At 43.6% G+C, this 23,649-nt stretch overlaps 1 protein-coding gene across 1 annotated transcript in view; it reads left to right on the top strand.

Moving 5' to 3' along the window:
• Nucleotides 1-23,649, top strand: part of pdhx (pyruvate dehydrogenase complex component X) — a 266,635-nt gene that overhangs the window by 95,833 nt on the left and 147,153 nt on the right. The window contains exons 4-5 of the mRNA XM_086007530.1: nucleotides 10,308-10,507; nucleotides 10,995-11,093. Of these exons, the coding sequence (XP_085863656.1) occupies nucleotides 10,308-10,507; nucleotides 10,995-11,093 (299 nt within the window). The remainder of the gene's footprint in view (nucleotides 1-10,307; nucleotides 10,508-10,994; nucleotides 11,094-23,649) is intronic.

Raw genomic sequence — 23,649 nt, forward strand, 5'->3', positions numbered from 1 at the left:
ACCGGTTGCAATAAATGACTCTTAAATTTTAAAAAAATCTGCAGTTTATACAAATTTTTACCCAAGCAGATAATTTCTCCTCAAACTAGCTGTAGGGTTCATCGGGATTGAGCTGTACAAGTGCCTGAGATGGAAATAGAAAATGCTGGAAATCCACAGCAGGTCCATCAGCATCTGGAAAGTGAAACACAAATGAGAATTGTGTGTACGGACTCTCGAGAGCAGAGGCATTAATGAAGGGTCTGCACCCGAAGCTTTAACCAATCTTTCCTCTTGTCCTGCTTCTTTCTCTGATTTCCAGCATTTGAAGTGTTTTCTTTTTTTATTTGTACCAGTGCCACTGTGCTTTTCCCGCAACCTGTGGAACAGTGTCAGTGTGGAGTTATTAGTTGGACCATTTATTTTCCTCCTAATTGCTTGAATACTTCGTGAATATATAATTAAACCTGTTTTTAAACTCTAGCTTTGTATTTGTATTCGGGCATGGAAACGTAGTTCTCAGAAGCTTGATATGACAGGACAAGGTTTCCTTGGCAAAGTTACCTATTATTTCACAGCTTTCTCTCCAAGCTTCGAAAACCCAGCGCTAAAGGTCATGAATGCAGTTGTTGTTCAATAGATGAGATTTGGAAATGTCAAGGCAAATGGTGAATAACAGCTTTCACAGCAGTGAGTGCAGAATGAGAGCCAGGGCAGCTCTGGGAGGGCTTGAACTGAAAGAGAAGGACACACATTAGGACGGCAATTCTTCAAAGAAATAAATCAGTAATTTGTTTGGCAGGTGTTGAGGACTGCGAGTTCTGTATCCCACATCGGGTAACTTGCTCACTTAGTTATCCGTGCAGCCAACTCACGCCTACCGCAGTTCACCCAGCAACCAACCTGTAGCCGGCCGCCACCTACAGCCGGGGGTGCTCGGGCCGTGGGAGCAGCAGCAATGCAACCGTCACCAGGAATGATGGCAGGATTGGGAGAGGCTGCGTCAGAGCCGAGAGGACAGCTGGCAGGAGTGGAAGAAATGGGAGAGTCGGGAATGCGAGGCCCACAGTCGGATTTTACCATAAACCTCGCAGTGACTGCAGAACTCTCACCGAGAAAGAAAGACTTGCATTTATATAGCGGACCACCGGACGTCTCAAAGCGCTTTACAGCCAATGAAGTACTTTTGAAGTGTAGTCACTGTTGTAATGTAGGAAACGCGGCAGCCAATTTGCACACAGCAAGGTCCCACAAATAGCAATGTTATAATGACCAGATAATCTGTTTTTGTTATGTGGATTGAGGGATAAATATTGGCCAGAACACCGGGGATAACTCCCCTGCTCTTTTTCAAAATAGTGCCATGGGATCTTTTACATCCACCTGAGAGCAGACGGGGCCTCAGTTTAACGTCTCATCCGAAAGACGGCACCTCCGACAGTGCAGCACTCCCTCAGCACTGCACTGGAGTGTCAGCCTAGCTTTATGTGCACAAGTCCCTGGACTGGGACTTGAACCTTCAACCTTCTAACTCGGTGGCGAGTGTGCTACCCACTGAGCCACAGGTGGACCTTTTGCACAAAGAAGTTTATTGTAAAAGCATCTCTTTCTCATCTTATACTCACTCCCATTACTCCCGTCTCACCTCCTGCCAGCTCTCCTTCCAATTCTGTGGCAGGAGAGAAATCCTGTGATGGGGAACAAATGTTATGCCAATTTCCGCAGAATCACAGAGCATTGAGTCCCTCATTTTTTAATTTATATAAAAGATGTTTAGAGGTTTTGATGTGATAAAGCACTGTATAAATTACCTTTGTTTTAGACTGGGGTTATTCGGACAGTTATGGAAAGGTTGTAATTTAATTCACTGAGAAAGGACATAATTCCTGATTTAATTCATTTAACATAAGAACATCAGAAATAGGAGTAGGCCGATTTGGCCCTTTGAGCCTGCTCCACCATCTAATTCAGACAATGGGGTATTAAAACACACCATCTGTCACTCACGAGCAAAATAGTCCAGCAATATTGCTTTCAATAACTGGGAGTGTTTGTTCCAGGGATCAGCTTAGGTCCCTGTCAGCAGATCAGAGACGTCTTTGGCGGGAGGTCATCACTGTCAGCGATGCAGTGCTCTGGCTGTTTGGTGGGTATTCGGCAGTAAATTTTAAAAAAAAGGTATCAAGTAGTATCAAGATCTTCCTGAGCACAGTGAAGAAAACCATTTAATTTCAAAACTTTTGATATATAAGAACATAAGAAATGGGAGCAGGAGTAGGCCATTTGGCCCCTCGAACCTGCTCCGCCATTCAATAAGATCATGGCTGATCTTCTACCTCATCTCCACTTTTCTGAACTATCCCCATATCCCTTGATTCTCGTAACATCCAAAAACCTATCGATCTCTGTCTTGAATATACTCAACGACTGAGCCTCCACAGCCCTCTGGGGTAGAGAATTCCCAAGATTCACCACCCTCTGAGTGAAGAAATTTCTCCTCATCTCAGTCTTAAATAGCCGACCCCTTATTCTGAGACTGTGACCCCTGGTTTTAGACTCCCCAGCCAGGGGAAACATCCTCTCTGCATCTACCCTGTCAAGCCCTATAAGCATGTTGTTTGTTTCAATGAGATCACCTCTCATTCTTCTAAACTCGAGAGAATATAGGCCTAGTCTACTCAATCTCCCCTCATAGGACAATCCCCCCATCCCAGGAACCAGTCTGGTGAACCTTCATTGCACTCCCTCTATGGCAAGTATATCCTTCCTTAAATAAGGAGACCAAAACTGTCCACAGTACTCCAAGTGTGGTCGCACAAGGGCCGTATATAATTGCAGTAAGACTTCTTTACTGTTCTGCTCAAATCCTCTTGTAATAAAGGCCAATATACCATTTGCTTTCCTAATTGCTTGCTGTACCTGCATGTTAACTTCCAGTGATTCATGTACAAGGACACCTAGGTCCCTCTGAACACTGACTGACATAAGAAAACTACTAGGCACTTGGTCTAAGTATTAAACAAGGCTTTAATCAACTGTTTTTCAACATAGAGATCTAGTTGTGTCCTTCACTAGTTCCTGTTAAAGAATGTCCTCAGCAAGCTGGGCCCATGCCCGAGTATTTATACTCTCCCTGGACAGCGCCACCAGCAGGCTGCCCAGTATCATTTCATAAGTCATTTCCACATGAATGACAAGATTCATGTCATTCTTCCCGCCTGAAAGATTGGAAGTCCGGCGGCTTCCTTCTACCGAATTAATCAGACTAAGAATAGACGCAGTCGTTTGGATCTCCGTTGGAGGCTGGAAGGCACATCCCCTCAGACCGTGTTTTGGTCCCTGGGTCGCTTAGTTTGTACTGGCGGGCCGGCAGAGTCCATGTCTCCTTGATCAACCTGAGGGGAACTGGGGAGATCGTGGCTCCGGCTGCAGGCCCCCACCGGTGCAGAGCTGGCTTCACCCTGCTCAGTAGTCGGTGACTGACCGGCGTCCTGGCTTTGGGTGGCCATCCACTTCGCATAATAGGCAAACATGCCAAGGGCCCGACGAAGAGAGCCGAGATTCATAGGAGGAGGGAGCTCCTGAAGCGGATGAAGTCGCCCCGGAACTGGTTTGATGACACCATTGCCCACACAGTAGCCAAGGATGTTGACTGATGGTACTGATTTCACAGATTTGGACTCATTTAACGTTAAGTTGCGACGACGGAGAACATCAAGAAATTTCTGGAGGTTGGCATCATGCTCCCTGGTCATGACCAGCAATGGTGATATTATCCAGATATGGAAAAGTGTCTGTTAAGTTCTCCTGTTTGACTAGGCTGTCCATTGCCCGTTGAAAGACGGCCACCCCATTGGTGACCCCAAATGGAAGGCGACAAAACTGGTAAAGCCAACCATTGTCCTCAAAGGCCGTATGCTTTTTGTCAGAGCCCTTTAACGGTACTTGATGGTATGCGCTCTTTAAGTCAAAAGTTGAAAATACCCTGTAGTTGGCAAGTTTATTGACCATGTCATCGATGCGGGGTAGTGGGTAGGCATCCAGGTCGGCATACTGGTTAATAGTTTGCGAATAATCGATGCAAAGACGTTTCTTGCGTTGCTTCAGAGGATTTTTAACAACGACGACTTGAGCCCGCCAGGACTCAATGATACCGTCAGCTAGAAGGCGAGAGATTTCTGCCTCGATAAAGGATCGATCATCTTGGCTGAAACGTCGTGATTTAGTGATTATGGGCTTATATCGGGGGGAAAGATTGGCAAACGAGGGCTCGTCAAGCAAAGCCGCTGAACGCGCACAAAACAGTACTTTGGAAATAGTAAGCTCCGGCTTTGACCCTCCAAACTCGAAAGTGAGTCTTTTGTGTTGTTTCTGGAAATCCTGTCCCAGGAGCACATCACTGCATAGGTTTTTGAGCACCCCGAGCTGGGTAGAAAAGTAATTGAGAATAAGGTCAACAAGACAAAAGCCGGAAGAATTGGTGGTCAGTGTCGTCGGAGCCATTACAATTTCCCTGTCCGAGGGGTAAATACGCAGTTTTAACTTACTGACAGCCCGCTCACTGATGAAGCTGTCAGAGTTACATGAGTCGATTAATTAACTCAAAATGTGTCCATGTACTGAAACTCTCGTGGCTGCATGGGACAGACTTTGGGGAAAAACAGCTGTAACACTAGTAGTGGCTCTTGGGGGAGGAGCAGTTTTATAGATAGCAGCTGTAACACTAGTAGTGGCTCTTTGGGGAGGAGCAGTTTTATAGATAGCAGCTGCAACACTAGTAGAGGCTCTTGACCGGCATACTTTAGAAATGTGACCTTTCTTACTGCAATGGTTGCAGGTTGCATTATGAGCAGGACAAAGTTTCCAATAATGGAATGCACCTCCACAGAAGAAACACTTCTTTTTAGATTGCCAAGATACCGCTAGGGTAGGGTCGTCATCAGTGAGGGTTTCCGCCTGAGGCTTACCGGGGGAGTCACTAAAAGTGGTAGCAGCAGTTCGTGCATATGGTAAAAAAATAGGCATCTGAATTTTTTTGAGCTAAGTCCAGAGAACATGCCTGGTTATAGGCAGCTTGTAACCCGGGGGTTTTATGCTCCAACAGACGCTGGCGTATGAGGGAAGAAGCAATTCCGTTAATAAAAGAGTCACAAATTAATTCCTCCCGGTACTGCTCAGCTGAGACAGCTTTGAGGTTGCAATCTTTGAGCCTGCGAAGCTCTTGAAGGAATTCGTCAAGTGATACCCCGGGTTGTTGAGTTGTGGCCAGTAGGTACCGAGCAAAAATTTTGTTTGGGGCCTTAACATATAGTTGCTGTAGTGTTTGGATAGCGGAGTCATAGTCTGCACAGTCTTCGATAAAGTCAATCACATGAGGATACATAAATGGCAAGCATTTGTAACTTATTAGGAACATTCTCAGCACACTCCTCGAGGAAGTTGCTGAAGGTACAATACCAGTGTTTCCATACCTTAGCAGCTGTAAGTGAATTTGGGTCCAGGTCAAGACGGGCGGGTCTGAGTAGTTTCTCCATGATGGATTGATTACTACGTCCGAGTTCCCTTCTACAGTTTGAATCGTAGCTGTCTGTTCCCAAATCACTGAGCGTGGAGCGAGTTGCAGTTGATTAAATTGACGTAAGAAAACTACTAGGCACTTGGCCTAAGTATTAAACAAGGCTTTAATCAACTGTTTTTCAACATGGAGATCTAGTTGTGTGCTTCACTAGTTCCTGTTAAAGAATGTCCCGAGCAAGCTGGGCCCATGTCCGAGTATTTATACTCTCCCTGGACAGCGCCACCAGCAGGCCGCCCAGTATCATTTCATAAGTCATTTCCACATGAATGACAAGATTCATGTCACTGACATCTCCCAATCTCTCTCCATTTAAAAAATATTCTGCTTTTCTATTTTCCTACCAAAGTGGATAACTTCACATTTCTCCACATTATATTCCACTTGCCATGTTCTTGCCCACTCACTTAGCCTGTCTATATCCCAGCATCCTCCTCAACTTACATTCCCACTCAGCTTTGTATCTTCAGCAAACTTGGATATATTACATTTGGTCTCCTCATCCAAATCATTGATGCAGATTGTGAATAGCTGAGGCCCAAGCACTGATCCTTGCAGTACCCCACAAGTTACAGCCTGCCAACCCGAAAATGACCCGTTAACTCCTACTCTCTGTTTTCTGTCCGTTAACCAATCCTCAATTTATGCTGGTATATTACCCCCAATCCCATGAGCCCTAATTTTATTTAATAACCTCTTGTCTGGCACCTTATCGAATGCCTTCTGAAAATCCAAATACACCAGATCCACTGGTTCCCCCTTATCTATCCTGCTAGTTACAACCTCAAAAAACTCTTAACAGATTTGTCAAACACGATTTCCCTTTCATAAATCCTTGTTGACTCTGCCCACACCTACTATTATTTTCTAAGTGCCCTGTCACCACGTCCTTAATAATAGATTCTAGCATTTTCCTTACTACTGATGTTAGGCTAATTCTCTGCCACAGAGGGCAGTGGAGGCCAGTTCATTAAATATATTCAAGAAAGAGTAGGATATATTTCTTGAGGCTAAAGGGATCAAGGGATATGGGGAGAAGGCAGGGACAGGGTACTGAATTTGGATGATCAGCCATGATCTCATTGAATGGCGGAGCAGGCTCGAAGGGCCGAATGGCCTACTCCTGCTCCTATCTTCTATGTTTCTATGTCTGTAGTTCCCCGTTTTCTCTCTCCCTCCTTTCGTAAATAGTGGGGTTACATTTGCTACCTTCCAATCTGCAGGAACATTCGAGAATCTGTGGAAATTTGGAAAATGACAACCCATGTGTCCACTATCTCTAGCCAACTCTTTCAAAACCCAAGGATGTAGGCCATCAGGTCCAGGGGATTTATCAGCTTTCAGTCCCATTCATTTCTCCAGTACTACATTTTTGCTAATACTAATATCTTTCAGTTCCTCATTCTCGCTGGACCCTTGGTTGTCCACTATTTCCGGGAAGTTTTTTTGCATCTTCTGTGAAGACAGACACACAGGGCTGGATTTTGTCAATGGGGGCGCGTTGGGGACGGAACTGCTGATTGTCGGGTTTCAGTCTCGCCCCCAATGACATCTGGCCAACCAACGCTATTTTTCCTTGATTGACCTTTTTATGTGGGCTTAACCGGCCAATTAAGGGAAAGCTGGTGACAGATGAATTGTCAGCGTTTGACAGCTTTGAGAAGCTGTCAAACACTGAAAATCTCTGTTCTAAGGTGAGCCCTTGCACTGACGGCTCACCAAAATCTCTTCCCTCAGCAGAAATCAGATAGCTGCTGCATCTGAAAATGCAGCAGCCATTCTGTCATCTCTGCCGTTGAGATGAGACACCTCCGGATCCCCAAGGGTTGAAGCCTGCAGAAAGAAGCAACTGTAAGGAAACTTTTTCCAACACTTTACACTCGCCTTTCGTACTTACCGCTCCACACTTGCACCCATCATTCACCTCCACAGCAGACTTTTCGATCCCTCTCACCCCCGCAGACCCACTGCTCGCCTCGCTGACCCTGGCGAGGTTCGCAGCAGTCGGGAAGCCTGCACTTGCAGGGGTAAAATAGCGATAAGCCTCAAAACTGCCTGTTAACTACCTGTTAACAGGTAGTTACTTGGCTCTAATCCCCTTCCCGCCTCGAGGAGACGGGTCCCTGCGCGAGTCGCGGACCTGCCTCCCGGGAAGATGGCACGGAGGCAGGTTGGGACCGGGATCGTAACCCGCTCCCAGTTTATGCCATTTTCCCGGCAGTCCCGCCTCCCCAGGGCTGGGAAAATTCCCCCCAAAGTATTTGTTTAATTGCTCTGCCATTTCCTTATTCTCCATTATAATTTCTCCTGTCTCAGTCTTTAAGGGACCCACATTTACTTTCGCTAAACTTTTCCTTTTTACATACCTATAGAAGCTTTTACAGTCTGTTTTTATGTCTCTCGCTAGTTACTCTCATATTCTATTTTCCCTTTCTTTATCAATTTCTTGGTCCTCCTTTGCTGAATTCTAAAATCTCCCCAATCCTCAGGCTTACTACTCTTTTTGGCAACATTATAAGCCTCTTCCTTTGATCTAATACTATCTTTAACTTCTCTTGTTAGCCACGGTTGGACCACTTTTCCTGTGGGGTTTTTGTGCCTTAAAGGAATGTATATTTGTTGTAAATGATGTATGAATTCTTTAAATGCTAGCCATTGCTCGTCCACTGTCATACCTTTCAATGTAGTTTCCCAATCAACCTTAGCCAACTCACCCCTCATACCTACGTATTTACTTTGTTTAGATTTAAGACCCTAGTTTTGGATTTAACTAAGTCACTTTCAATCTCAGTATAAAATTCTATCATATTATGGTCACTCTTCCCTAAAGCCCCCTTTACTACAAGGTTATTAATTAACCCTTTCTCGTTGCACAATTCTAGTGGCATAGTGGTTAGCACTGTTGCCTCACAGTGCCAGGGACCCGGGTTCGAATCCGGCCTCGGGCGACTGTCTGTGTGGAGTTTGCACATTCTCCCCGTGTTTGCGTGGGTTTCCTCCCGGGTGCTCCGGTTTCCTCCCACAGTCCAAAGATGTGCGGGTTAGGTTGATTGGCTATGATAAATTGACCCTTAGTGTTAGGGGGATTAAATACGTGGGGTTACGGGGATCGGGTGGGATATGTGTCGGTGCAGGCTCGATGGGCCGAAATGGCCTCTATCTGCACTGTGGGGTTTCTGTGATTTCTGTGAAAATACCCTGTTCCCTAGTTGGTTCCTCGACATACTGATCTAGAAAACTATCTTGCATGCATTCCATGAATTCGTCCTCTACACTATTACTGCAAATTTGGTTTGCCCAGTCTAGATTAAAGTCCCCCATGATTACTGTATTGCCCTTGTTACATGCAGCTCTAATTTCCTGATTTATACTCTGCCCGACACTACAACGACTGTTTGGGGGGCTATAAATAACTCCCACCAATGTTTTCTGCCCCTTGCTGTTTCTTAGTAATCTTTCTGTAATAATAGTTTTCTGATGTCTCATTCTAAATTGTGAACTCCTTCCTGAATACTGCATTTCATAATTTAGAGCATGTTTTGTTTACCTTTTAAATTCTTGTAGATGTCGCCAGACTGTTCCCCCATTGGTGAACGCATGGTTTGTTTTTCAAAGAGTTTCGTACTGAAACCTGAATCCTGGCTGAATGTGTAGAACATTGTGGCACACCACCATCAGTAAGGCATGCGACTCAGCGTCCCAGCTGACCGTTGTGGGGGAAATGGAGAAAATTCAGGGCAATCGCAAAGGATATTCTCCTTGCAGCTGCAGGCCAATCCCCATTAGATACGCCCCTTACCAACATCGTCCATTTTTATCAGGAGCATGTTTTAAGGTGTTGGAGTTCTGTCTATATCCACCTGCTTAACCATGCAGGGGGTTTCCAGCTGGTTACTGCAAAGCTGCCCTTGCAGTCAGCATTCGCTCCCGCCCACTAACTAGTGCTTTAATTGACTAGTTTTAAACCGTGCTGGTGAGCAGGATGCATGCTAACTATAAGACCAGCTGTTAGAGTAACCAGGTGGGCTCAGTGTTGACAGAAGCAGGGAACCAGCACTTTAAGTCACTGTTGAATAAAATTAAAAGTGTCAATAAGGGGAGAACTGACAGGGAAATTGGCATTGTCAGGTGAAATTTGTTGGATGTCAGTTTATGACATAACTTGCTTAAGATACTGTACTACAGATGGGCCGTCGGTCCGTACTGTAATAGATACGGGGCGTCGGTCCGTACTGTAATAGATACGGGGCGTCGGTCCGTACTGTAATAGATACGGGGCGTCGGTCCGTACTGTAATAGATACGGGGCGTCGGTCCGTACTGTAACAGATACGGGGCGTCGGTCCGCACTGTAATAGATACGGGCCGTCGGTCCGTACTGTAATAGATACGGGGCGTCGGTCCGTACTGTAATAGATACGGGCCGTCGGTCCGCACTGTAATAGATATGGGCCGTCGGTCCGTACTGTAATAGATACGGGCCGTCGGTCCGTACTGTAATAGATACGGGGCGTCGGTCCGTACTGTAATAGATACGGGGCGTCGGTCCGTACTGTAATAGATACGGGGCGTCGGTCCGTACTGCAATAGATACGGGGCGTCGGTCCGCACTGCAATAGATACGGGGCGTCGGTCCGCACTGTAATAGATACGGGCCGTCGGTCCGCACTGTAATAGATACGGGGCGTCGGTCTGCACTGTAATAGATAAGGGGCTTCAATCTATATTAAAACTTTTGATCTGTGTGTCTGCAGGTGGACGAAGGCACTAAGGATGTAATTTTGGGGTCCTTAATTGCTTTGCTAGTGGCAGAAGATGAGGACTGGAAGCAGGTAGAAATTCCCACTCAAACAAGTGCTCCAGCACTCACTCAGCCTGTGGCTGCACCGAAGGAACCATCAGCAGCTCTGGCACCTGTCTGCAGCAAAGTACAACATTCAACTGACAAAAGAGAGTAAGTATGCAGAAACTGAGATTTCTACCATTGTGTATCTCGTACAGTACTAAATAACATTGCTTTCAGCTCGTTAGATTCTTGAGATTTTTGGAAAGAAAGGTTTACATTTATATAGCATCTTTCACAACCTCGACGCGCCCCAAAGCTTTTACAGCCAATGGTGTACTTTTGAAGTGTAGTCACTGTTGTAATGTAGGAAATGCGGCAAAACTATGCACAGCAAGCACCCACAAAAAGGAACGTGATAATGGCCAGTTAATCTGTTTTATTGATGTTTAGTTGAGGGATAAATATTGGCCAGGACACTGGGGAGAACTCCCCTGCACTGTGTCAAATAGTGCCATGGGACCTTTTACATCTACCCAAGAGGACAGACAGGGCCTCAGCTTAACATCTCATCTGAAAGACAGCGCCTCCGACAGTGCAGCACTCCATCAGTACTGGATTATCTGACTTTTTTCTCTTTCTCCGTTTTTCTTAATAGAGTCCGTTTAAGCCCAGCTGCCCGTCAGATCCTGGAAACAAACAGGCTTGACCCAAGCGGCACGGCCCCCACCGGACCACGGGGAATCTTCACAAAAGAGTAAGTAGAAAAAAACTAACCACGTGTGGAAAACTGTTGAGATTAAGCGGTGTGCTGTCAGGGTTTGGTAATCTGACCCTGCCGTATGTAAACTGCTGACCAGTCAGGCAATGTGGTTATGACATTGTGCTGATGAATAGAGGGAAACGCTTGAACACGTAATGACATTGCAGTGCAATTCTAGATATTCAAAAGCTATGATCAATATAACATAGTGCTAAGAAATGTTTAAGTCGCTTGCCAGTGAGTAGGACTACTCAACAAGTAACAGCAAGAAACTTTGAACCAAAATAATCATTCGATAGCATTGCTCATGAGAAGTTGGGTTGTGCATAAGAAAGAGTTGCATCAGAAATTTGCTAATGTGATTGTAAAAGAAAGTAAAATAAAATTGGAATGCAGAAGAAAAAAGTAAAGGAAAAGGCAGATAATATGTCTGCTGGAGGGTTTGAGGGGGGAAAGCAGCAAAAGTGCCAGGGACAAGGCCTAAACTGCTCCAGGAGTCAGGAGGGAAGGCGGGCATGTAGCCAGAGGCCCAAATAGCCGCAGAGTTTGGAAAGGAAGCCACACAGCTGGGCAGAGAGCCAAGACCCAAAAAACTGCAGGGGTCAGGAAAATAGCCGGGCATGTGGCTGCACACCTGAGTATAGGCATGAGGTGTCCAAGGCCAGGCAGAAGAAACAGCCGAAGAAAACTTTGGGAGCAGGGAGGAGGCCAGAATCGGGTGCGGAAAGCGAAAGCAGCCAAAAAGAAAAGAGGGAAGCCCAGGACAGAGGATCTACAGGGCAAGAGGGAGGCCCACATGGCCCCATGAGGCCTGGAAGGAAACAGCAGTAATAAATTTACAAAAATATATTTAATAATATATGATAAAACCTTTTAAGAAGTAAAATATTTACATGTAAGCAGAGCAGGAAAACAAGATGGCGGATGAAGTTGGCAGTGACACTTCAAAACCTGCTGCATCACGCCACCTAATGGTTAAAGCCCACACTACATCATTACAGAGAAGTGGTCACATACAAGATTTCCATTCTAAATGTTTACAGACCAGTTTCAATGCCGAATGTCGGCATGTTTAATCTTTTAATATCCATGAGTCAATCCACTAATGTTTCATATAAAATCTTCATATATCATCTGTGTTTAATAAATACTCAATGGTAACTGTGAATATGGGTTTTTCCTGTTTAGAAGTGGGACTTACACAACTCACGCACTGGCTGAATGATTTGAAAATTATCTGTCAGTGACCTATTTATTGGTAAAGGCAAAGCTTTCTGTAATCCCCATGTAAACAGCTTTGTAGATGTTGACACCATGAGGAATATTTTCCATGCCAGTCCTGCAGCTCACTCCTCATCCCAGGATAGCATGAATTCCAGATTAGAGCAAGCTCTACGATGCCTTTTAAGAGGGCTTCTCTTTTGGCCCCGATACCTTCTGGGTTCTACTTTGCTTTATGCTTTAGAGAACTATGAACCATACCTGGCCAGTAATTTGCAAAGATGTTCAGGCAGTTGTTGCCTCAAATGAAGCTTCAATACATAATTCAAAGCTTTTGTACTTGGCAGATGCAGAAACTGGAAAGGGTCAAATCTGATTCTAATGGGTTACCTCCAGGGGATCAACAAATTCTGATTACTTGCATATATCTGCCAATATACAAATAGACAATCACCGTCACTCCTTCCATGGCGTATGTGTCTTTTATATTCATTCATTTATTTTTGTCTCATGCATGTGTGTGCACACATTATATGTATATATGCACACACGTACAGTATTGTACCAGTAATATGTAGCAGTACCAGGAGCTAGGATCCAAATTAAAATGCAGAACCTCAAAGGTAATAATCTCTGGATTGTTACTTGAGCCACACGCAAATTGGCATAGGGACAAACAGATTAGAGGTTTAAATGCTTGGCTCAAAGAGCGGTGTGGGAGGAAGGGGTTTCAGTTCATGGGGCACTGGCACCATTACTGGGGATCTTGGCTCTGAAAATCAAGAAGTAGAATCAATTTGGGTGGAGCTAAGAAACAGCACGCGGCAGAAAACATTGGTGGGAGTTGTTTATAGGCCCCCAAACAGTAGTTGTAATGTAGGGCAGAGTATAAATCAGGAAATTAGAGGCGCATGTAACAAGGGTAATAGAATGATCATGGGAGACTTTAATCTACATATAGACTGGGCAATCCAAATTTGCAGTAATAGTGTGGAGGACGAATTCATGGAATGTATGCAAGATAGTTTTCTAGATCAGTATGTCGAGGAACCAACTAGGGAACAGGGTATTTTAGATCTAGTATCTAGTAGTAAAGGGGCTTTAGGGAAGAGTGACAATAATATGATAGAATTTTATATTGAATTTGAAAGTGATTTAGTTAAATCGAAACTAGGGTCTTAAATCGAAACAAAGCAAATTACGTAGGTATAAGGGGCGAGTTGGCTACGGTAGATCGGGAACCTACATTAAAAGGTATGACGGTAGACAAGCAATGGCTAGCATTTAAAGAATTAATATATAATTTACAACAAATATACATTCCCTTAAGGCACAAAAACCCCACAGGAAAAGTGGTCCAACCCTGACTAACAAGAGTAGTTAAAAATAGTATTAGATCAAAGGAAGAGGCTTATAATTTTGCCAAAAAGATTAGTAAGCCAGAGGATTGGGAGGATTTTAGAATTCAGCAAAGGAGGACCATGAAATTGATAAAGAAAGGGAAAATAGAATATGAGAGTAAACTAGCGAGAGGCATAAAAACAGACTGTAAAAGCTTATACAGGTATGTCAAAAGGAAAAGATTAGCAAAAGTAAATGTGGGTCCCTTACAGGCTGAGACAGAAGAAATTATAAAGGGTAATAAGGAAATGGCAGAGAAATTAAACAAATACTTTGTGTCTGTCTTCACGAAAGAAGACGCAAAAAACTTCCTGGAAATAGTGGAGAAACAAGGTCCTAGCAAGAATAAGGAACTGAAAGAAATTAGTATTAGTATAAAAAATAGTACTGGAGAAATTAATGGGACTGAAAGCCGATAAATCTCCTGGACCTGATGGTCTAAATCATTCATGATGGTTTTGGAAGTTCGAGATAGTGGATGCATTGGTTGTCATTTTCCAAAATTCCATAGATTCTGGAACAGTTCCTGCGGATTGGAAGGTAGCAAATGTAATCCTACTATTTAAGAAAGGAGGGAGAGAGAAAACGGGCAAGTACAGACTAGTTAGCCTGACATCAGTAGTAGGGAAAATGCTAGAATCTATTACTAAGGAATTGGTAACAGGGCACTTAGAAAATAATAATAGGATTGGGCAGAGTCGACACGGATTTATGAAAGGGAAATCGTGTTTGACAAATCTGTTAGAATTTTTTGAGGTTGTAACTAGCAGAATAGATAAGGGGGAACCAGTGGATGTGGTGTATTTGGATTTTCAGAAGGCATTTGATAAGGTGTCACACAAGAGGTTATTTAAAAAAAAATTAGGGTTCATGGGATTGGGGGTAATATACTAGCATGGATTGGTTAATGGACAGAAAGCAGAGAGTAGGAATAAACGGGTCATTTTCGGGTTGGCAGGCTGTAACTAGTGGGGTGCCGCAAGGATCAGTGCTTGGGCCTCAGCTATTCACAATCTGCATCAATGATTTGGATGAGGGGACCAAATGTAATATATCCAAGTTTGTTGATGATACAAAGCTGGGTGGGAATGTAAGTTGTGTGGAGGATGCAAGGAGGCTTCAAGGGGATATAGACAGGCTAAGTGAGTGGTCAAGAACATGGCAAATGGAATATAATGTGGAGAAATGTGAAGTTATCCACTTTGGTAGGAAAAATAGAAAAGCAGAATATTTTTTAAACGGTGAGAGATTGGGAAATGTTGGTGTTCAGAGGGACCTGGGTGTCCTTGTACACAAATCACTGAAAATTAACATGCAGGTACAGCACGCAATTAGGAAAGCAAATGGTATGTTGGTCTTTATTACAAGAGGATTTGAGTATATGAGTAAAGACGTCTTACTGTAATTATATAGGGCCCTGGTGCGACCACACCTGGAGTATTGTGTACAGTTTTGGTCTCCTTACCTAAGGAAGGATATACTTGCCTTAGAGGGAGTACAACAAAGGTTCACCAGACTGGTTCCTGGGATGGGGGGATTGTCCTATGAGGAGAGATTGTGTAGACTCGGCCTATATTCTCTAGAGTTTAGAAGAATGAGAGGTGATCTTATTGAAACATACAAAATTCTTACAGGGCTTGTCAGGGTAGATGCAGGGAGGATGTTTCCCCTGGCTGGGGAGCCTAGAACTGGGGTCACAGTCTCAGAATAAGGGGTTGGCCATTTAGGACTGAGATGAGAAATTTCTTCACTCAGAGGGCGGTGAATCTTTGGAATTCTCTACCCCAGAGGGCTGTGGAGGCTCAGTCGTTGAGTATATTCAAGACAGAGATCGATAGATTTTTGAATTTTAAGGGAATCAAGGGATATGGGGACAAGTTCAGGAAAGTGGAGATGAGGTAGAAGATCAGCCATGATCTTAGTGAATGGCGGAGCAGGCTCGAGGGGCCAAATGGCCTACTCCTGCTCCTATTCCTTATATATCAAAAGTTTTGAAATTAAATGGTTTTCTTCATTGTGCTCAGGAAGATCTTGATACTACTTGATACCTTTTTTTTTAATTTACTACCGAATACCCACCAAACAGCCAGAGCACTGCATCTCTGACAGTGATTACCTCCCTCCAAAGACATCTCTGGTCTGCTGACAGGGACCTAAGCTGATCCCTGGAACAAACACTCCCAGTTATTGAAAGCAATATTGCTGGACTATTTTGCTCGTGAGCGACAGATGATGTGTTTTAATACCCCATTGTCTGAATTAGATGCGTTTTAGCTAGTTGGTAAATGCATTCATGGCATTTATTTGTAATTTAGATTCAAGTCTCAGCTGTCAGTGAGAGCTGAAGCAAATTTCGATTCATTCTGAAATGATAGCTTTCACAGTCCTGCAGGTGTTGTTAAAGGGGAGACCGGATTTCTAGGCCAATAGTTATAGAGTTCTGATTACGTTTTTTTTTGGTTTTCGTGAATATTTTTGTTGAAGCAGCAGTTTGATGGTTTCAGACAAATAACTAAAATTGCAATTGCCTGGCTCTGATTTCAAATAACTATTTGCAAATTAAAAATGTGTAAAATACAGAATTTTTAGTTTTCTTTTAAATACAGGGAGGTGCATTAAAAAAAATATGTTCCTGCTTGTTTGGCTGGCATGTGAAATGCAGGCCAGAGTGTCTTACACTTGTACATTTCCCACCCACCCATCAATAGCTGACTCTAATCAGCGTTAATTTGCACTAAGTTGCCAATCTCATTGAGAGGCTGCAGGATGGGTGGTGCTGGATGTGGAACTGTCATTAGGGAGTTATCTTCTGAGGTTCTGGGAAATGGTTTGGCACAAGTTAAATACAGAGTAAATTACCCCAACCTGAGTATGCCACTGGGGCAATGTAGAGGCAGCTAGTCCATGCCATACCTGACCTCAAAGACCCTGAGACCAACACCAACTTTCAAAAATGGAGATTGGCCTCTGAGAGGATTGTCGTAGAGCGAGTTATTGGCTGCATAATGGTTGGGAAACCAGTGGACAACAATTACTGAGGGGGGAGATAAGTCATAAAAATTCCTGCAATAAAAAAATGAGCCATCTCATGTTATTTTTGAGGTCTTTATACATATCTAGCCTTGAATAGTGAACAGGCTGTAGCTAATGATACTAGCAGCCCATTATCGCTCTGTGATAAGTAGACATTTGTGAAGGTAACGTCTGGTGTTTGACATCTCCCAGGCGGGTGCTGGACCCCCAGAGTCTTGTACTGATCTAATTACTGTTCACAGTTGTCATGGACGCTTGTCACGGATTTCCTAGAAACACTCAATCAGGGACAGGAAAAAAGGCAGTTTTACAGGACTGCAGCTGACTGCAGGCACCCCACTTTCACTCCACCCTGCTCCTTCGAATAAACAACCCAGGTAGTGGCTAAATGCTCCTCATAATCAACATCTCAAATAGCAGGAGATTGAATTTTCTCAGCTGTAAATGATACGGAAGGTCCTTGTCACCCCAGGTAATCATCTGATAAATGAACACCTAGGAACAGGAGGAGACCATTCAACCCCTCAAGCCTGTCCCACCGTTCAATTAGATCATGGTTCAATTCAATTCAATTTTATTTGCCATATGTACTAGTACAATGGAATGCTTACTCCCCGTAGGGACACGTCAGCTATTTTTACAGCGCCATGTTCAGAAAGTCAATTCTTTGGCATCCAGTGGCAGTGGGAGCACGATGTCCCTCAGCCGCTCCGTCCTCCTTCTCACTGTTGCCGGCTCGGCTCCACGTGTGGTGGCCTGCTTCTCCCACTCACCCTCTGGCCACCATTCCCAGCTCCCCTCCTCCCAGTCGGACTGCGAGTCGTGGTGGCTGCTGCTGCTCGATGCGCTGCGCTGCCTCCGCCCGACTCGCCGAACACATCCTCCACTCGCCGCGGCCTCCACCTCACCGTCGCCAGCTCCACGGTCCGACGGCCCGAGCCTGCTACTCCCGCTTCCGGTCCGGCCTCTGGCCGCCATGCTCGGCTCCCCTCCTCCCAGACGGAATACTTACCTGCTGAGGAGCAGCCAGCCGACGTGCAAATCGATGCAAAAGCAGTCATACTGCATTTTACCAGGGCATACCGATTTCTCCAGCTTCCCAGACATTTCCTGACTCCAGCCCGCGGTTTTCTCCCCCCAGCCCCCTGTCCTCCTGATGTGGAGAAATGCCGGTCACTCGGTATCCATGGTGGCCGCTACCGCCGCGGCCCCCCTCCTTGGCTCGGCCGTTGCCCCTGGCTGCGTGCCTCCGCTGTGACTCAGTCTCTCTCTCTCTCTTGATCTGTATCTTAACTCCATTTACCCTCCTTTTATCCATATCCCTTGATACCCTTGCCTAGCAAAATTCTATCTAAATCCAAGCATTGGAACTGAATGCACCACCTTTTTTACAATTTTCACATGAACTTTTAATGGGAGAGATAGAAGAGGTTCAGTTGCCAATCTACTCAAAGGCATGTGACATTTCTGCTCGTTAGCTGGCTGCAGAGGTAGGCGGGAGTCTCCCTGGGGTGACTGTCCTTCCACCTCGCCCCATTTAGTACTGCTCAGCAACAGCCATTTTTACAGCACTGGCCTGTTTGGCTTGAAAATACTGTATGTAGGGTGTTTAGATGATGGTAAACTAAAAGTGTAAAGTTTGAGCAGTTTACAGATGTGTTCCAAATGCAAAGCATGTTATAGCATGAATGTGCTCTCAAACACAGTCATTTTTAATAATGTACCAGTTTTTACAGCACCCTGGGACCGAGAAATAATGTAGTTTCACAGCAGTATAACACTCCTATTATAGAGAGAACAAAGGAATATTGAAATCTGAAATAGAAACCAGAAATGCTGGAAATACACAGCAAGCCAGGCAGCATCTGAAAGAGAAAGATGGGTTAATATTTTGGCTGTAACATTTCCTCAAAAAGGGAATCCCCCTTCACACGTTTGACGCACAGATCTGTCAAAAGTATGAATGGGGATCACTTAAGAAACAGAGTTAAACATTAAATAATTTTTTTAAATCACTTAATTAAAATGAGTTTAAATTAAATTAAATATTATAAACATTTAATTTTTTGGAAAAAAGTTAAAAAATTTTACGGGGCTAAAAATAAACTTTTTTTTAAAGATATTTTTTAATAAAAAATGAGTGGGGGGAAAAAACTTTTTTTTTCCAACTCTTACGCTGGTAAATGCAGGCCTTACACCTGCTTTTACCAGGCGTAAGATTTTTAAAGGTTTTCAGCAGGCGGAGGTTATGCAGAAAGCGGAACTCTCCTGGGCAGGCGGAGGAACTGTCAAGAGAATTCTTGACCGATCGGAAGTTCCGGGTCGCATGCCTGAAACCGGCACTTGTGAGGCCCCTACAGGTGCGTAGACACCCGTGGGGGTCGGAATATCCGGCCCACAATCTCCTACTTATCCGGCTGTGTATTGTAATAAATTCAGCACCATAGCAGGCTGCCGATTCAGGAATATTAAAGCTTGTTGCAGTGTATGAGTGTCCGGTTACTTATGTATTTTTTTTCTCCCTCCTGACACTATTACATAGAACACAGTTCTTTTTTTTCCCAAATACCGATAACTAGACAATCCCTGCAATATGTCCTCTGGACATAAACCATTGTAAATTGAACAGTGTAGAAAAAAAAAAGAAAAATCGCAATAAAATCACCACAATGTATTGAAAATATTGATGCTGTGGTAAGTTATCTAGATCCATATTAACGGGCCAATAAATTTCAGTAATGAAGTGACTTACCCAGGAATTTTGTGGGTGCTGAGCGAAGAGAGCAAGTCCCAAGGTGACTGGGTAAAGAAGTTGTGTAATGAAAGGAATTTAATGTGTTCTACATTACAGTGCACTTCTAGGATCCTAATTTAATGCAGTTTACCACAGGAAAAGTGGAGTCTCTTGTGGGATAGGATTGGAAACTACTCCATAATCCCATAGTTTTTTATATTTTGTGTTTGTTATAACTCAGAAATAGTGTGCTGCATTTGTTATTTTCATCTCATAGCTCATATTCCACCATGTCCACAGCGAGGATGCTTCGAGTATAATGAGAGGCTTTTCCATAACAGTTTGACTAAAGACTGTCATTGCATTGAAATATAAGCATGTATTCCAGCTCCCCCCTCACCCATCAAAATGGTAATACGGCTTCTAAATGTACTAAAACCCTGAAATGTTGCTGTTTGTTTTCAGGTTTTTAGTTAACATTTCCCTGCCTTGAGCTACCACCTATTGATGGACACTGAATACGATGAATGGATTCTTTTCTGTTTTGAAACAGTAATTCTATTAAGTGCCAATGTACTAAACGCAGTTATGAGAAAGAGGTTTAGATAATGGAGGCCTACTGAGAAACATGTCAGTTTTGCTGTCTGCATGATTAAAAATCTCACATACACTTCACATGAAGAAGGTATTGTTTGACAAGAGAATAGACCACTAACACCAGAGATGACCAACCACTCCTGGTCAGACCAAACTCTAGCATCAGGCCATATGTACTGTGCTTTCCAAGAATCGTACTTTTTCTGTAGAGCAAATGAAAACTGAGGCATAGTGGAACTAGCAGCAGAAATGTGACCAACACCAAAACTCATCAGCTACACTTCCCGGAATAGCTTCCTGGTTTAGACTTATGTGCACCGAGTCATGAAGCAGCATAAGATTTTCATACGTCTTTGTCTTGAAATGTCTGTTCCTCTGCTCCTGTACTCGTTGATTCAGAAGATGATCATTGCTAATCACCCCAGTTGCTATGATTTCTAGCGCTATGGTCCTAACTGACCTTGAGTTCACCCTTCTGTCAGGAATTTATATACTTCCAGTACAGAACCCAGAAAGCTTCATTGTTTGTATGTGGTATTTAAATATATTCACAGTGCACCCTTGGGCTTTGAATGTTGATTGCAAACTCTAAGCTTCACTGATGCAGTGATACCATCCAGTTGTCAAAAGTGTGTAACTTCGTAACACCGATTCAGCCATCTGTTGTATACATGCTTTTGTAATGATTGCCATATGGGGTGATCTCGCCAGATGTAGTTTTATGCAGTACCTCTGAATAGTTATTTGTGCACTTCCTCATAAGTACAAATTCAACCCAGTTTTTGAAATGTCCCCAGGAAATCTAGGTCTTGTTTATCAGATAAACAGTTTGCACTAGGATATGCATAGGTGACCAAATCTGAGAGCAGGGCACTCCATTACAGATCTGCCTTCTATCCTTGCTCATCATAGGAAAAAGTACATCTTTGCCAGATTTTCGTGCTTGAAAAACTAAGTGCAGTGTTGAACCTGAGTGAGCGAAGATAAGAGACCCTTGCTAATGAAGATCAGTGAGTGTGTGAGGAAGCTGAGGCAAGAGATGATAAACCACTCCTGGTCAGACCAAACTGTAGTATCAGGCCATATGTACTGTGCTTTCCACATCTGATCAGTAGGTGGCAAGACCACTCCATCCTCTAAGCTCCCATATCAATTCTGTAAAATCCCACTTTCACGATTTCCTGACAAGTTTACCGAAAATACTCAGCCTGAAAATTCCCTCCAATTTAATCAACCCACTTGCTGAACTAAAAATATGATGGAAAATTAACTCCCTTCATTCATAAAATGTACAGTTTCTTCTTTCTAAACAGCTCAATACTGTACTCACTATATACAGAAAGTAGATTTTGAAAGTGATTTCAAGAAATCTCAACTCGGGGTCAGCTTAAATCTTGACCTCGACACTGAGAGGAGGGTGTCATTTGAGATCACTCCTACGTCATTATTAATGTTTATAACACTTACTGTGGAATTAGTGGGGAACATTTATTCCCTTGTTCCTTTTCTCCCTGTCTGCACTGAAGGGCCAATAGGTGTAACGAACCCCATAGCCCATTGAGAAAATGACCAATAGGTGTAACGAACCGCATAGCCCATTGAGAAAATGACCAATAAGTGTAACGAACCGCATAGCCCATTGAGAAAATGGCCAATAGGTGTAACGAACCGCATAGCCCATTGAGAAAATGGCCAATAGGTGTAACGAACCGCATAGCCCATTGAGAAAATGGCCAATAGGTGTAACGAACCGCATAGCCCGTTGAGAAAATGGCCAATAGGTGTAACGAACCCCATAGCCCATTGAGAAAATGACCAATAGGTGTAACGAACCGCATAACCCATTGAGAAAAGGGCCAATAGATGTAACTAACCGCATAGCCCATTGAGAAAATGACAGTCAGTCTTTCTATCTGCATAATTAAAAATCTCCCATACGCATCACACTTTTAATGTGTTTGTAGCACAAAAATATCTTGAGCTTTTGATCGGCTCAAATACTCACGTGGATCATTCATTAAAAAAGGTAGCAGCAATGTTGCTTCCTTATCCTCCCTGCCCTACAAGTAACATTTCGAATTAAACATTTACTAAGTTTAAGACTTCTGGAAAACAAAAACAAAATGCACCAACACACTTACTCATTGCATCTTACATACATTAAGTTCATCTCCCCAGCCCTCTCCTTAGCAGCTTTGGCATTGCCATCTGCCTCATTCTCCGATTCCTCCCCTTGTCCTTCACTACCACAATAACTCTGAGCGCCTCAATGTTGCATTGTGATTTCTACACATGCATGTTTATGTCCCCTCCTTGCCTTGCAGGTCTCTGCCCATGCAAACGTGGCTTCTCCCACTATCTCAACCCACAGCATTGACCATAGGGGGTGATCAGCTAGTATTATAAGAATTTTTGACTGGAAATTTCCAGCAGGTTAAGTATTTTTAGAGCCACTCTGCATCCTTGTGGTCTGATGCAGGTTAGTACCCTTGACTAGCATTATGATGTAAGCTAACCTGTACTGTCCATGACCGTGCACATTGAGCAAAGAAACAGTTCACTCATACCCACTGAATGGCTTTCGTCTGTCTGTACGTGTTCAGTATACTCCAGGTTAAAAAGGAGCAAGTCGCTCACATCTAGTAGAAAATGGAAATAAATCTACTGACATTTTTATTTATCAAAAAGTTTATGACACGAATCAGGCGACACAGATAGTCTCACCCAAAAAACAGAACACCTCAAAGATGTCCGTCACCTGCACCATGTGACGGCAGCTACCCTACACAAGTTTACACACTATACTGTCAAAATGTTTAGTTATGGAGCCTAAGAACTTTTCTACAATGGTGGGTGAGGCGGGGGGAAGGTTGGTGGCTGCAGTCACCCCTTTACATCTTGCAGGAATAGGAGTCTTTGAGATTTTTTGGAGAGCTGAGGTTTTTTGTGTGTTACAGGCTTCAGTGATGTGGCTCCAGTAAACCTAGAGGGAGCTGCAAGCTTGGCTTTTGCAAATGCTGTGTATCTGAACAAAGCAACTGTGACGTACGGCTCTATTTTGACAGATTACTCTGGTCAGTAATTGTATCGGCCAAGCCTGTCAACCAGCACAACCTGCTCGTGAGCACTTTTTAAGAATTCTTTTAACATTTTAAATTGTTCTGCTTGGTTGTTCATTTCCATTTTGAAGAATATTTCTCCTGAAATATATCTATTGTGTGCATAATTTATTTAATCTAAATGTTCTGCTCCCAGTGATCAACTGCAAATCGTTCCTTGTTAATCTATCAGTAATATTAATCCTCCTTTATGATCATATTCATTGCACCAGTGACCTGGAGTATACCGGCAGCTAGTGTTTGAACGGAAAACTGCTAGTGATAGAAAAACAGATCCCAAACGTAATGAGGCAGCCCTGGAAAATGTACCGGGGTATAATTGTAAAGCTATTTGATTACTGCCTCATGATCATGAAGAAGGATGTCCATCCTACTCTTTCCATTCGTGCTTTGCAACTTAAAAGATTGAAGTGATGCCTGAACACTCGTGGAAAGCCTCTTCATT

The sequence above is a fragment of the Somniosus microcephalus genome, chromosome 15 (genome assembly GCF_052327205.1).
Source record: "Somniosus microcephalus isolate GS21.2 chromosome 15, FLI_Smic_1.0, whole genome shotgun sequence".
Classification (NCBI taxonomy): Eukaryota; Metazoa; Chordata; class Chondrichthyes; order Squaliformes; family Somniosidae; genus Somniosus; species Somniosus microcephalus.